The 12,838-nt window shown below is 45.9% G+C and overlaps 2 protein-coding genes across 7 annotated transcripts in view; one reads left to right on the forward strand and one right to left on the reverse strand.

The window, feature by feature from the left end:
- pex5lb (peroxisomal biogenesis factor 5-like b) lies at positions 1-12,423 on the reverse strand. 3 transcript variants are annotated; one of them, XM_058633352.1, is made up of 15 exons: positions 12,331-12,422; positions 10,413-10,790; positions 8,237-8,332; positions 7,970-8,093; positions 7,319-7,495; positions 7,101-7,206; positions 6,949-7,027; positions 6,458-6,556; positions 6,003-6,122; positions 5,475-5,618; positions 5,048-5,118; positions 3,113-3,325; positions 2,843-3,008; positions 2,616-2,773; positions 1-2,206 (listed from the first exon to the last, which is right to left on the reverse strand). In XM_058633352.1, the coding sequence occupies exons 2-15, from the start codon at positions 10,425-10,427 to the stop codon at positions 2,008-2,010; spliced, it is 1,767 nt and encodes a 588-aa protein (XP_058489335.1). In that variant the 5' UTR covers positions 10,428-10,790; positions 12,331-12,422; the 3' UTR covers positions 1-2,007. The 3 variants fall into 3 exon arrangements, with proteins under 3 accessions (XP_058489335.1, XP_058489508.1, XP_058489418.1); XM_058633525.1 differs by lacking the exon at positions 6,458-6,556 and having other exon boundaries at positions 12,331-12,423; XM_058633435.1 differs by lacking the exon at positions 8,237-8,332.
- Positions 12,313-12,838, forward strand: part of smg7 (SMG7 nonsense mediated mRNA decay factor) — a 19,466-nt gene continuing 18,940 nt past the window's right edge. For all 4 annotated transcript variants that reach the window (XM_058632943.1, XM_058633154.1, XM_058632978.1 and 1 more), the window contains exon 1: positions 12,313-12,448. In XM_058632943.1, coding sequence (XP_058488926.1) covers positions 12,423-12,448 — 26 coding nt within the window. In that variant the 5' untranslated portion in view covers positions 12,313-12,422. The remainder of the gene's footprint in view (positions 12,449-12,838) is intronic.

Raw genomic sequence — 12,838 nt, forward strand, 5'->3', positions numbered from 1 at the left:
TCAGTCTGATTGTAACGTATGGATTTAATAACAATATATGTTCTATATGTCACACATGTTCTCCATATTATACATGTTCTACAGTATATGTTGTATGTGTATGTTCTGTATGTTACATGCTGTTTATGTTCTGTATGTTACATTGGTATGTTCTATGTTACATGTTGTTTATGTTCTGTATGTTATATGTTTATGTTCTATGTTACACGTGTATGTTCTATAAGTTACATGTTTATGTTCTATGTTTAAGTTATATATGTTACATGTGTATGTTCTATATGTTACATGTTTGTGTTCTATATGTTACATGCGTATGCTCTATATGTTACATGTTGTTTGTTCTGTATGTTCTATGTTACATGTGTATGCTCTATATGTTACATGTTTATGTTCTATATGTTACATGTGTATGTTCTATATGTTACATGTTGTTTATGTTCTATGTTACATGTGTATGCTCTATATGTTACATGTTTATGTTCTTTATGTTCTATGTTTCAAGTGTACGTTCTGTAGGTTATATGTTTATGTTCTATATGTTATATGTTTAGGTTCTATATGTTACATGTCTATGTTCTGTGTGTTATATGTTTATGTGACATGTGTATGTTCTATATGTTACATGTTGTTTGTGTTATGTATGTTACATGTGTATGTTCTGTTACATGTTTATGTTCTGTATGTTACATGGAGTTTGTGTTATGTATGTTGCATGTGTATGTTCTATGTTACATGGGTATGTTCTGTATGTAACGTGTATGTTCTATATGTCACATGTGTATGTTGTGTATGTTACATGTGTATGTTCTATGTTACATGTTGTTTATGTTCTGTATGTTACATGGAGTTTGTGTTATGTATGTTCTATGTTACTTGGGTATGTTCTGTATGTAACGTGTATGTTCTGTCACATGTGTATGTTCTGTATGTTACATGTGTATGTTCTATGTCCCATGTGTATGTTCTATATGTCACATGTGTATGCTCTATATGTCACATGTGTGTTCTGTATGTTACATTCATATGTTCTATTGTTACATGTTGTTTATGTTGTGTATGTTACATGTTTACATTCTGTATGTTGTGTATGTTGTGTGTCACATGTGTATGTTGTGTATGTTACATGTGTATGTTCTATTGGTACATGTTTATGTTCTATGTCATACATGTTCCGTATATTATACATGATCCTTATGTTCTACATTATATGAGACACATTATGTTCTGTTACATCTTCTGTACCTTAAACATATATACATAAAATATACTTTATATGTTTAGATAAAATGATCACTCGTTTACAAACCTGAAATGATCAGATCAATAATCTGAGATCAATACATTCATTGATCATGTTCACACAGATGTTAAAATGTGCTTTTATATCTATCTATCTATAAACATACGTATATAGATATGACAGGAAGCAGGACACAGAAAAACCTTCAACAAACCTTCACAATAAAAGAACATTTCCAAAACAAAAAAGACCATCAAAATAAAACCAGTCTTTCAAAATAAAGAACAGACTGTCAAATAAAACGGAACTTTCCAAATAAAACCAAAAACTTGACTCAGTTGCTGTTCCTCTCTTCACCTGCAGGAAGCAAAACACTGACATATTTTGGTAAATCAGTGCAGGTGAGCTTCCTGTCTGCAGGTGATGAAGAACATCAGTAGCAGCTTCAGTGGTTGAGGGTTTGGGGACATCTAGTGGTGATGTTGTACATTACAACCAAACACTGCCATGAATATTGCTTTCTTTTTCCACAAAACTCAACCCTTTCACAATAAAAGTCATCAGTGCACTTTCTGGACTTTGTGAAATAATTCTGTTGACATGGTGCAAACAACAGGAAGTGGTCTGTGCTGCAGGTGGGTCATACACTATGACATCACTGCTGGGCGTGGCTAAAGGTGCTGTGAAGTTTTATGGCTTTAAATTTATGAGTGGTGTCATTAAAGGGTTGTGCTCTTCATCTCCACCGCCTGTGGCCCCGCCCACTGTCACACGTCGCCCCCGTCGAAGGCCCGCATCAGCAGGTCCAGGTCCCCGCTGTTGGCGGCCTGGAACAGCTCGGGTTGGTCCATCATGGAGACGGCGACGCGCAGAGCAGCCCAGATGTTGGCCGACATCTGCTGGTGGCTGCAGAGCTGACTCCGCCTCTGCTGGTTCAGGGCTGTTAGGAAGTTACTGACCGCCTCCCTGCAGGACCAGGACCAGGACCAGGAACAGAAACAGAAACAGAAACAGAAACAGGAACAGGAACAGGAACAGCACCAGCACCAGAACAAGGAACAGGAACAGGAACAGGAACAGGAGAAGAACCAGGACAAGAACCAGGAGCAGGAGCAGAACCAGGGATGGGACAAGAACCAGGACCAGGACCAGTACCAGGAACACAACCAGGGAAGGTTCAGAACCAGGACCAGGACCAGGAAAAAGACCAGGAGTAGGAGCAGGAGCAGAACCAGGGATGGGACAAGAACCAGGACAAGGACCAGGATGAGGACCAGGAGCAGGACATAAACACAAAGGTCTCCTGTTTAACAGTGCACTTGGTTGGTAGGTGGATAGAGAACAGGTCACATGACCCAGGTGTGTTTCCTGTTACCTGTGCGCCCCCAGGTTCATGCAGCTGATTCCCAGGTTGTACCTGGACCGGATGAATCCGGGCTGGAGCTCCAGAGCTCGCGTGTATGCCTCCACCGCCTCCTCGCTGCGGTTCCCGTTTGCCAGTGTCGCCCCAAGACGGTTCCACAGCAGGTAGTCCTGAAGAGACGGCAATGATGTCATCAGACCACACCTGTGACCGTGTGTGTGTGTGTGTGTGTGTGTTACCTGGGGTCTGACGCTCAGCGCCGCAGTAAACGCTGCCACTGCTTTGTTGAAGTCAGAGCTGAGGTTGAAGAGGACACCGAGTCCAGTCTGAAGGTCTGGATCCACAGAGTCTATGTTCTCCTGAGACGCTTCCTGAAAGAGGAGGAGCACATCCTGGAGCTCCGCCCTAAACACACACACACACACACACACACATATATTAACCTCAAATGAGATATGATATGACATGGTCTCCATGGTAACCACTGAGCGCCACAGTAACGTCTGTACCTGGGTGGTGTGAGCGTGTGGGGGTCCCTGCGTGGTGTGGCTGGGGAACCCTGTAGTGGACTCCTGTGGACCAGGACCAGTTGTTTGTACCGCGGGTTGTGACTGATCCAGCGCCGCAGGGAGTCACATGCCTCCTGCTGGAGACCGATGTTAGTGAAGCTGACGGCGAGCGCCATGAGAGCCTCAAGGCTGTTAGGGTGGAGCTCCACACACCTGAGAGAAAGACAGGTGAGACACACACCTGAGAGACAGACAGACAGGTGAGACACACACCTGACAGACAGACAGGTGAGACACACATCTGAGAGACAGACAGGTGAGACACACATCTGAGAGACAGACAAACAGGTGAGACACACACCTGAGAGACAGACAAACAGGTGAGACACACACCTGAGAGACAGACAGGTGAGACACACACCTGAGAGACGGACAGGTGAGACACACACCTGAGAGACAGACAGACAGTTGAGACACACACCTGAGAGACAGACAGGTGAGACACACACCTGAGAGACAGACAGACAGGTGAGACACACACCTGAGAGACAGACAGACAGGTGAGACAAACACCTGAGAGACAGACAGACAGGTGAGACACACACCTGAGAGACGGACAGGTGAGACACACACCTGAGAGACAGACAGACAGTTGAGACACACACCTGAGAGACAGACAGACAGGTGAGACACACACCTGAGAGACGGACAGGTGAGACACACACCTGAGAGAGAGACAGGTGAGACACACACCTGAGAGACAGACAGACAGTTGAGACACACACCTGAGAGACAGACAGACAGGTGAGACACACACCTGACAGACAGACAGGTGAGACACACATCTGAGAGACAGACAGGTGAGACACACACCTGAGAGACAGACAAACAGGTGAGACACACACCTGAGAGACAGACAAACAGGTGAGACACACACCTGAGAGACAGACAGGTGAGACACACACCTGAGAGACGGACAGGTGAGACACACACCTGAGAGACAGACAGACAGTTGAGACACACACCTGAGAGACAGACAGGTGAGACACACACCTGAGAGACAGACAGACAGGTGAGACACACACCTGAGAGACAGACAGACAGGTGAGACAAACACCTGAGAGACAGACAGACAGGTGAGACACACACCTGAGAGACGGACAGGTGAGACACACACCTGAGAGACAGACAAACAGGTGAGACACACACCTGAGAGACAGACAGGTGAGACACACACCTGAGAGACGGACAGGTGAGACACACACCTGAGAGACAGACAGACAGTTGAGACACACACCTGAGAGACAGACAGGTGAGACACACACCTGAGAGACAGACAGACAGGTGAGACACACACCTGAGAGACAGACAGACAGGTGAGACAAACACCTGAGAGACAGACGGACAGGTGAGACACACACCTGGGAGACGGACAGGTGAGACACACACCTGAGAGACAGACAGACAGTTGAGACACACACCTGAGAGACAGACAGACAGGTGAGACACACACCTGAGAGACGGACAGGTGAGACACACACCTGAGAGAGAGACAGGTGAGACACACACCTGAGAGACAGACAGACAGTTGAGACACACACCTGAGAGACAGACAGACAGGTGAGACACACACCTGAGAGACAGACAGGTGAGGCACACACCTGAGAGACGGACAGGTGAGACACACACCTGAGAGACGGACAGGTGAGACAAACACCTGAGAGACAAACAGGTGAGACACACACCTGAGAGACTGACAGGTGAGACAGAGACAGGTGAGACACACATCTGAGAGACGGACAGGTGAGACATACACCTGAGAGACAGACAGGTGAGACAAACACCTGAGAGACAAACAGGTGATACACACCTGAGAGACAGACAGGTGAGACAGAGACAAGTGAGACAGGTGCGTTGTGTTCTTCAGTGTCTCACCTCTGCAGAGACGTGATGGCCGCCTGCTCGTTCTCGTTCTCAGCCAGAGTTTTTCCCAGAAGCTGCCAGGCCTGAGGACACATGAAGAGACAATGTCCAACATAGCATCTGTGTGTGTGTGTGTCCATGTATTACTAATGTTGTGGGGACCTAAACCTGTTTCCACAGTCACATTATGGGGACTTGTCTTCCTTGTGGGGACAAAAATCAAGTCCCCACAACGTAAATGACTACATTTTAAGGTAAGGATATGTTTTAAGGTCAGGATGAGGATAAGGATTAGGTCAGTAGTGATTGTGGTTAAGGTTAGAGTAAGTCTCCAGGAAATGAATGTAAGTCAATGCAATGTCCCCTCAAGTCATGAATGTCGTACGTGTGTGCGCGCGCGTGTGTGCGCGTGTTTGTGTGTGTGTGTGTGCGTGTCCACCTCATGGTCCTGAGGGTCCTGTAAAATGGCCGCCTCCAGCAGCAGCACAGCAGCGTTCAGGTCTCCTTCTCGTGATTTCTCCTGACCCTCGGCAAAAGCATTAGGCCACTCCCTGTACGGGTTATCTGTGTTAAAGTGGTACACCTGCACAAAGGTCAGAGGTCAGAGGGATCAACCCTCTGTTAGCAGCTACATTAGCTTTCGCGTCTGATCTGTGATTGGCCTGAAATGTGTGAACAGATGTTCAATAACGTGTTGACGTCACAGTGTTGCCATGGTGATATGGGATTACTGAGTTAATCTGGAATCAGAGGATTAAGATCTGTGCTCTCACAGCAGAGGGTCTCTGGTTCAGGACCAGACGTGGGACGTGAGGTCGCTCCCAGTTGGAAATCTATGTCCACAGGAAGTAAAACAGGAAGTGACTGAATGCACCTCAGATATAAACTCATCCCAAAGAGACCGAGTGTGTCTGTGGACCAGGTTCTGTGGGCCAGGTTCTGTTGACCAGGGTTTGAATTCACTCACCTTCTCCACAGGTGAGACTGTGGGCGGGATCGGCTGCTGATCCTCAGACTCCTCGAGCCAATTCCTTCGAGCAAGCTCCTCCCACTCTGCCTGCATCTTATCCCAGAACTCAGTGTCTGACTGTAACACACACACACACACACACACACACACACACACACACACACACACACACACAGTCAGGCCTGGTCTGATCTGGTTCAGACCTTCAGGATCTAGTCTTGCTGCATGATCCTCCTCCTCCTCCTCACATGATTGGCTATTTTTTTCACAGCAGCCATTTTGAATTTACACCTGTGATGTCAAAATGGCTGCCATGGAGAAGGACCACTGATCTGAGTCAGAGGACAGGAAAGTGCCGTCTCACACACACACACACATGGAATATGATCGCCATCATCATAAGTGTGAGTGTGTGTGTGTGTGTGTGTGTGTGCGTGCGTGTGTGCGTGTACCTCCACAGCAGCCTTTGCTCTCACAAACTCGTCCTCCAGAGATTCGTTTCTGGTCAGACGTGAACGAGTCTGTCTGCGATGTTTGAACGCCGCAGACTCCTGAACACATGACCTCATTATAATAGTTTTACAGTACTACTATACTACTACAGTACTAGTACTGCAGTAGTACTGCGGTAGTACTAGTACAATACTACTACAGTAGTACTGCAGTAGTATTGTAGTAGTACTGCGGTAGTATTGTAGTAGTATTGTAGTAGTACTGTCATAGTACTGTAGTAGTACTGTAGTAGTATTGCAGTAGTACTGTAGTAGTACTGCAGTAGTACTGCAGCAGTACTTCAGTAGTATTGTAGTAGTATTGTAGTAGTACTGCAGTAGTACTGTAGTAGTATTGCAGTATTATTGTTGTAGTATTGTAGTAGTCATGCAGTATTATTGTAGTAGTACTGTGGTAGTACTGAAGTAGTACTGCAGTACTGTAGTCTGACCTGTGGTGACGTCTTAAAGACCAGGTCATCGTGGAGGTCAAAGGTCTTGCTCAGAGCATCTGTTTTAAAGTCTGCAGACCTGCAGGGAAACACAAACATGTGTCAGCGCCACCTGGAGGCTGCAGGCATCATTACACCACTGACATACACACCACAGCAGTTCACTGGACGAGTGGTGGGAGGAGCATCTCTTCTCAGGTGTCCTCGTGCGTCCTCCGTCCACCTCGTCCCAGTGGTCCAGAGGAGGCGACAGACTGACTGTAAACATGACAACACATCAACAGCATGAGATGACTGACAGCATGCTGATGCATCGCAGAATGAAAACAGTTGCCATGGAGACAGAGGAGAGACAGGAAGTTGTCTTTACCTGAGTCCAGATGCTCCGCCTCCACCCTGATCAGCTCTGTGTCCTCAAGTGTCACCCGGCGTCGAGGACTCATCGAGCTGCCCTTCCTCCTCAGAGGGCTCCGCCTCCGCTCCTTGTGACTCCACCCACTGCTATGTCCTGGCTCACTGAGGTCGACCAGGTCCAGAGAGGACACGCCTGTGGGAGGAGACACCAGGGGGCACACTTACAAAACATTTCTCCTTCAGTTCACCAGGAGGAGGAGACACGAGGAAACAGGAGGAGACGATAGGAGACGACAGGAGACGACAGGAGACGACAGGAGGAGAAAGGAGGAGATGACAGGAGAAAACAGGAGGAGACAGGAGGACACAGGAGGACACAGGAGGTCTGGTGTTTATTAATGACCTGCTGAGTTGGAGGACAGATGGAGCAGAGAAAAAAGGAGGACAGACAAGGTGAGTGGTGGGGGAGGAGTCACAGAGGAGGTCAGAAAATTAGAAAAGAACAATGAGAAGTGAAAGAGAGTAGGAGGCGGAGCAGGAGGAGGAGTCTTAGAGAGAAATGATTTAGATACTAAATACTGAGTAAAAATACAGCTGGGTCAAATGATGTTACCATGGCAACAGTGATATGACTTTTAACTACAACTTATCAGGGCGGGGAGGATACCTGCTGTGTTGGAGGTGGGGGGGCAGGCAGAGGAGGAGGAGGGGGCGTCGCTCCGACTCTCTGACAGGAAGTCGTCGATGGAAGGACTCAGCAGGGGGCGACTCTCCTGCTGTTCACCACCCAACTACAAGAAGAAGAGGAGGAGGTGATGAAGATGATCAAAAACATTATGTGACAATAACCAAATCAATCAATCAATCAATCAATCAATCAATCAATCAATCATCTGTATTTGTCTGAGCAGTGTGAGATGGTCGTCGTGCCAACCTTGGTTGTCACGGTGAGGAGGGTGTTTCCTTCACTGGACGTCTTTTTACCAGGAAGCTCCTTCAGCACCATGGCAACGACCCTCTCACCTTTGCCCTACAACAGGAAGTGATGTCACTGCGTTAAACAACAAACACGTCTGAGCACAAGGTCTCAGTCATCATTGTCACAAACATGAGTCATGTGACACACCCCCTCAGGGCGGAGCTAAGAGGCCATATGAAGATTGGTTTGGGGTTTTTTCAAACAGGAAGTGCCCATGTTTGGAAGTGTGGGGGTGGAGCCTGACTGAAACCTGGACTGTACCTGCTGTCAATCACAGGACATGTCTCCGCCCTAATGACTAACTCCTCCTAATTATCCGCCCACAATCAGATCAGACATTTACACACACACACACACATGCCTTGCTCAACCATCCTGGGATTGAGTCATCAACCTTTCAGTTACAAGCCCACTTCGTTTCCTGTTGACCATGACAAATCTAAATAAAATGATGTGAAATCTATTGATCTGTGACTCTTCCTGTTGTGATGCTGACTCAGCTGAAATCTAATGCTAACTCAGCAGCAGCAGCAGAGAACATTTCACCCTGGAGACTTCCAGATATTTATATCTGCAGCTGAGAGGGAGGGGGCGAAGCCAAACACCTCTGAACATCATATGGCGGGAGGGAGGGGGCGGAGCCCAACACCTCAGAACATTCTTTATCTGAGGACAGGAGGGAGTGGGCGGAGCCAAACACCTCAGAACATCATTTATCTGAGGACAGGAGGGAGTGGGTGGAGCCAAACACCTCAGAACATTGTTTATCAGAGGACAGGAGGGAGGGGGCGGAGCCAAACACCTCAGAACATTGTTTATCAGAGGACAGGAGGGAGGTTCTAGTTTCCTGCTGGTAAAGACCTGAGGATCTGTTTACACCTCATCAGACCATGACCTCTGGCCTCTGACCTCCTGACCCTGGCAGAGCAGCTGAGGTCAGAGGTCAGAGCAATGACAGCCATGATTCCAGACCAGGATCCTAAGATGAGTCTAAATTAAATGGAGATTGATGACATCATAGCAGGGAGGCGTGATGGACCCCTACCCCATCACATGTCTACCTGTGAGTGAGGACATAACTCCGCCCCCTCTCTAACTTTGATCTGCACATGTGAAAATGTCCACACACACAAATCTGGACAAACAAATCTTCACGCCTGGACAAACTAATAAGGAAGGCAGGCTCTGTTTTAGGCACAGAACTGGACAGCCTGACATCCATAGCTGAGCGACGCACACTCAACAGGCTCCTGTCCATCATAAACAATCCACACCATCCACTACACAGCACCATACACAGACAGAGGAGCAGCTTCAGTGACAGAATGCTGTCAATGTCCTGCTCCACAGACAGACTGAGGAGATCATTCCTCCCCCATGCCATTAGACTCTTCAACCTGCATCATACATATTTCATATTATATTTAGACTGTACTCTGCATGCCTCTGATGTTTCTATTTTGTACCATATTCTTTGAGCTGCTGGACTGTGAATTTCTCTGTGAGATGAATAAAGTATCTATCTGTCTGTCTGTCTGTCTTTTCTGACATGCCCTGAAGGATCCAGGGGGCGGAGCCGTCTTGAATTCACTGTGATGCTAATGCTAACAGGTTAGCTGTGCTGCAGTTAAGACATCATGACGTCTTCACGTCATCAAACCCTGTTTCACTTCATTCATTCATTCATTCATTCATCACAAGATTGATTATTGATTGATTCCTGGTCAGGACTGAACCCTGTGTGTGTCTGAGTTTATGTGTGTAAGTATGTGTATGCGTGTGTGTCTGCGTTTATGTGTGTGTCTGTGTCTTTCTGTCTATGTGTGTGTAAGCGTGCGTGTGCGTGTATGTATGTGCATGTGTTTGTGTGTGTGAACCTTTTCAAATGATGAATACATAATCTGCAGATTTAAACAGATTACTTTAGTTTTAAACAGATTAATCTGTGGGTTTTAATATAATAACTATCAATATTATTATTAGTATCAATAATACACCATCGATCAGTGACGTCATTGTCAACTTTTGATGTTAGTTTATTTTTATTGATGAACTTCTTCTTAGTGACCGACACAGTGACGTCATCATGGTGCGATCACGTGAGAGGTGGAGAAAAAAGGTAAAGGCTCACCTGGACCTGGTACATGTCAGCGGGACGCAGGTGGAGCTGGAGCCGCCGGGAGCGCACCGCAACCCGGCTGCGCTGCGTCCAACTGCCCGGTGACTGAGACCTGAGGCGACTGAGCACCACTCCGGGTCCTGGTTCTTAAACAGAGCGGGGTCCTGCTCTTGAGCGGGTCCAGATTCTGTGTGAAATCCTGATCTTGAGCAGGTCCCGGTTCTGTGTGAGGTCCTGGTCTTGAGCGGATCCCGGTCTTCTCTGTCCGATACTGAAAACTCCAGTCGCCTCGGGATTCGCTTTTCATCTCGCTCCGTTCGCAGGAGGGCGGGATGAAAACAAACCGAGCAGAGCCGAGCAGAGCCGAGCTGCTCCGAGTCTAGCTACTTCCTGTAGAGATTTTCAGAATAAAAGTTTTGGGGCAAACTTCAGAAGGTCAGAGGTCAAAACTCTGATAAAAATGAAATATAAACAGATGTTTAAAAAATGAAACACAGATTTGACTGATGACCTCTGACCTCTGATTGACCCCACCAAACTCAAGGTCAAAACTCCCAAAGCCGTCATTGATTTATTTTGCAAAAAACCCAACAACAAATAATTCATCAGTGACAGGAAGTGACATCACTGTTTTTTTTTTTTTTTACATAATAACGATCTTTTCTGAGGGTTAAATTTAAAATATATAATCAACATCAACATCGTTCAACAATGATTACTGAAGCTGTGAGCCAGTCTGACTATGTTATAATAAGAACATATTCACGTCTTTATCTCAATGTTAGACTTGATATTATTATATAAGCTGCCTGTGATCCTGACAATAATCACTTTAAAAAAGAGAAAAACATTAAAGGTAAAGTTCAACCATTTCAGTTATTATTACTCAATAATCACATGAAGTCTTCCAGTCTTATGTTAAGAGAGAGAAGACAGTCCACCTACTGGCTGTTCAAGGGAAATGTTTGTGTCCTGCAGTGGTGACAAAAAAGAAACAGAAAACAGAGAAACAGGCCGTTTCTCTGTATGTACTTGCTTACTTGGGAAGTATATACTTGAGAAATACACTGGGAGTATATACTTGCCAAGTACGATTATGAATATGGAATTTTGCCAATAGAATCAATAAATGTATAATGAAGTACATATTCTCTCTATTTTTAGTTCTATAAAAGCAATATACCACATTCTACCATAATAAAACAAAGTCTTTATAAATATGGTCAGTGAATCTGCTGAAGTTTTGCCAAAAATGATCTGGTGTGTGAACAATACCAATACCAAAACTGTTTCCTTCATGCGTGGCCGACGTTTTCCTGTTTTTGAACGATGCATCTGTGTATCCCAGAATTCTTTCAGCTGAACATGTGTTTATTTGAAACAATGCGAGACAAACCCGTGGAGACAAAGACCACAGTATTATTTTTCTACTCTTAGTAGTACTATTCTTTTATATTGGTAACATAGTATTAGTGTGCATCTATATTTTTATATTCTGTTCCTCTGTGTGCTCGTCTGCATATTGTGACAATATAATAATCTTTCATCTTTAAACAATGAATAAATAAATTTTTAGTTTTATCATCTTATATTGACATGTATGATCCAAAATTAATCTATAAACAAAAACAAATAAATGTTTGATAATCCTGACAAACACTGATCACACACGAGAGCTTCAAGTTTCAGAAAATGTTGATCAGTGTTTGTCAAACCTGGAGAGGTGATGTTCTCTAATGTCTTGTTTGATTTAGTTTGAATGATTTCTTTGTTTTATGGAGCAAAAAAAAAAATGTATTCACAGTCAAGAACCTGTTCTTATTTGGAATCGTTCGTTGCAGTTCTATTATCGTTACTATAGTAGTTGTATGCCCTAACCCCCCCCCCCCCCCCCCCCCACACACACACACACACACACACACTCACTCACTCAGTGTCAGACTGAAACAACATGGCGGCGGTAGCAGCGGTAGCTTCTTCCTCTGTGCCCGTCGTCGTGTGAGCCTCCGCGGTCTCGTCAGAATGAACCTCTGTGCTCAGTTGCTCCGGTGAGTTCACGACAGTCACCGCGCGGGGACCCGGGTTCACATGGAGGCCCGGGTTCACATGGATCCTCCGGGGGAACAGTTTGGTTTGGCTGTGGTGGCTAACGCTAACGCTAGCATGCGTGTGTGTGTGTGTGTGTGTGTGGGGGGCTAACAAACAGCTAGCTTCAGACGTCAACAAACCGCATTGTGCGGCTCCTCGCGCACACGCAGTCGATTTTCTGTGGATTTTGACTCCCGTGGCTTCAGTTTGTGTTCGTTTCGGATGTTATTTGTCTTTATTTTTCGGTGGATTTAACGTTAAAGTCGCGTTCACGCGGCACAGAGTCGCTGTGTTATTGCTAGTTAGCGCTAGCCTGCTAGCGTCTGTTTAGGTACGCACGTCAGGTTAGC

This window comes from Solea solea, chromosome 1 (assembly GCF_958295425.1).
Source record: "Solea solea chromosome 1, fSolSol10.1, whole genome shotgun sequence".
NCBI lineage: Eukaryota > Metazoa > Chordata > Actinopteri > Pleuronectiformes > Soleidae > Solea > Solea solea.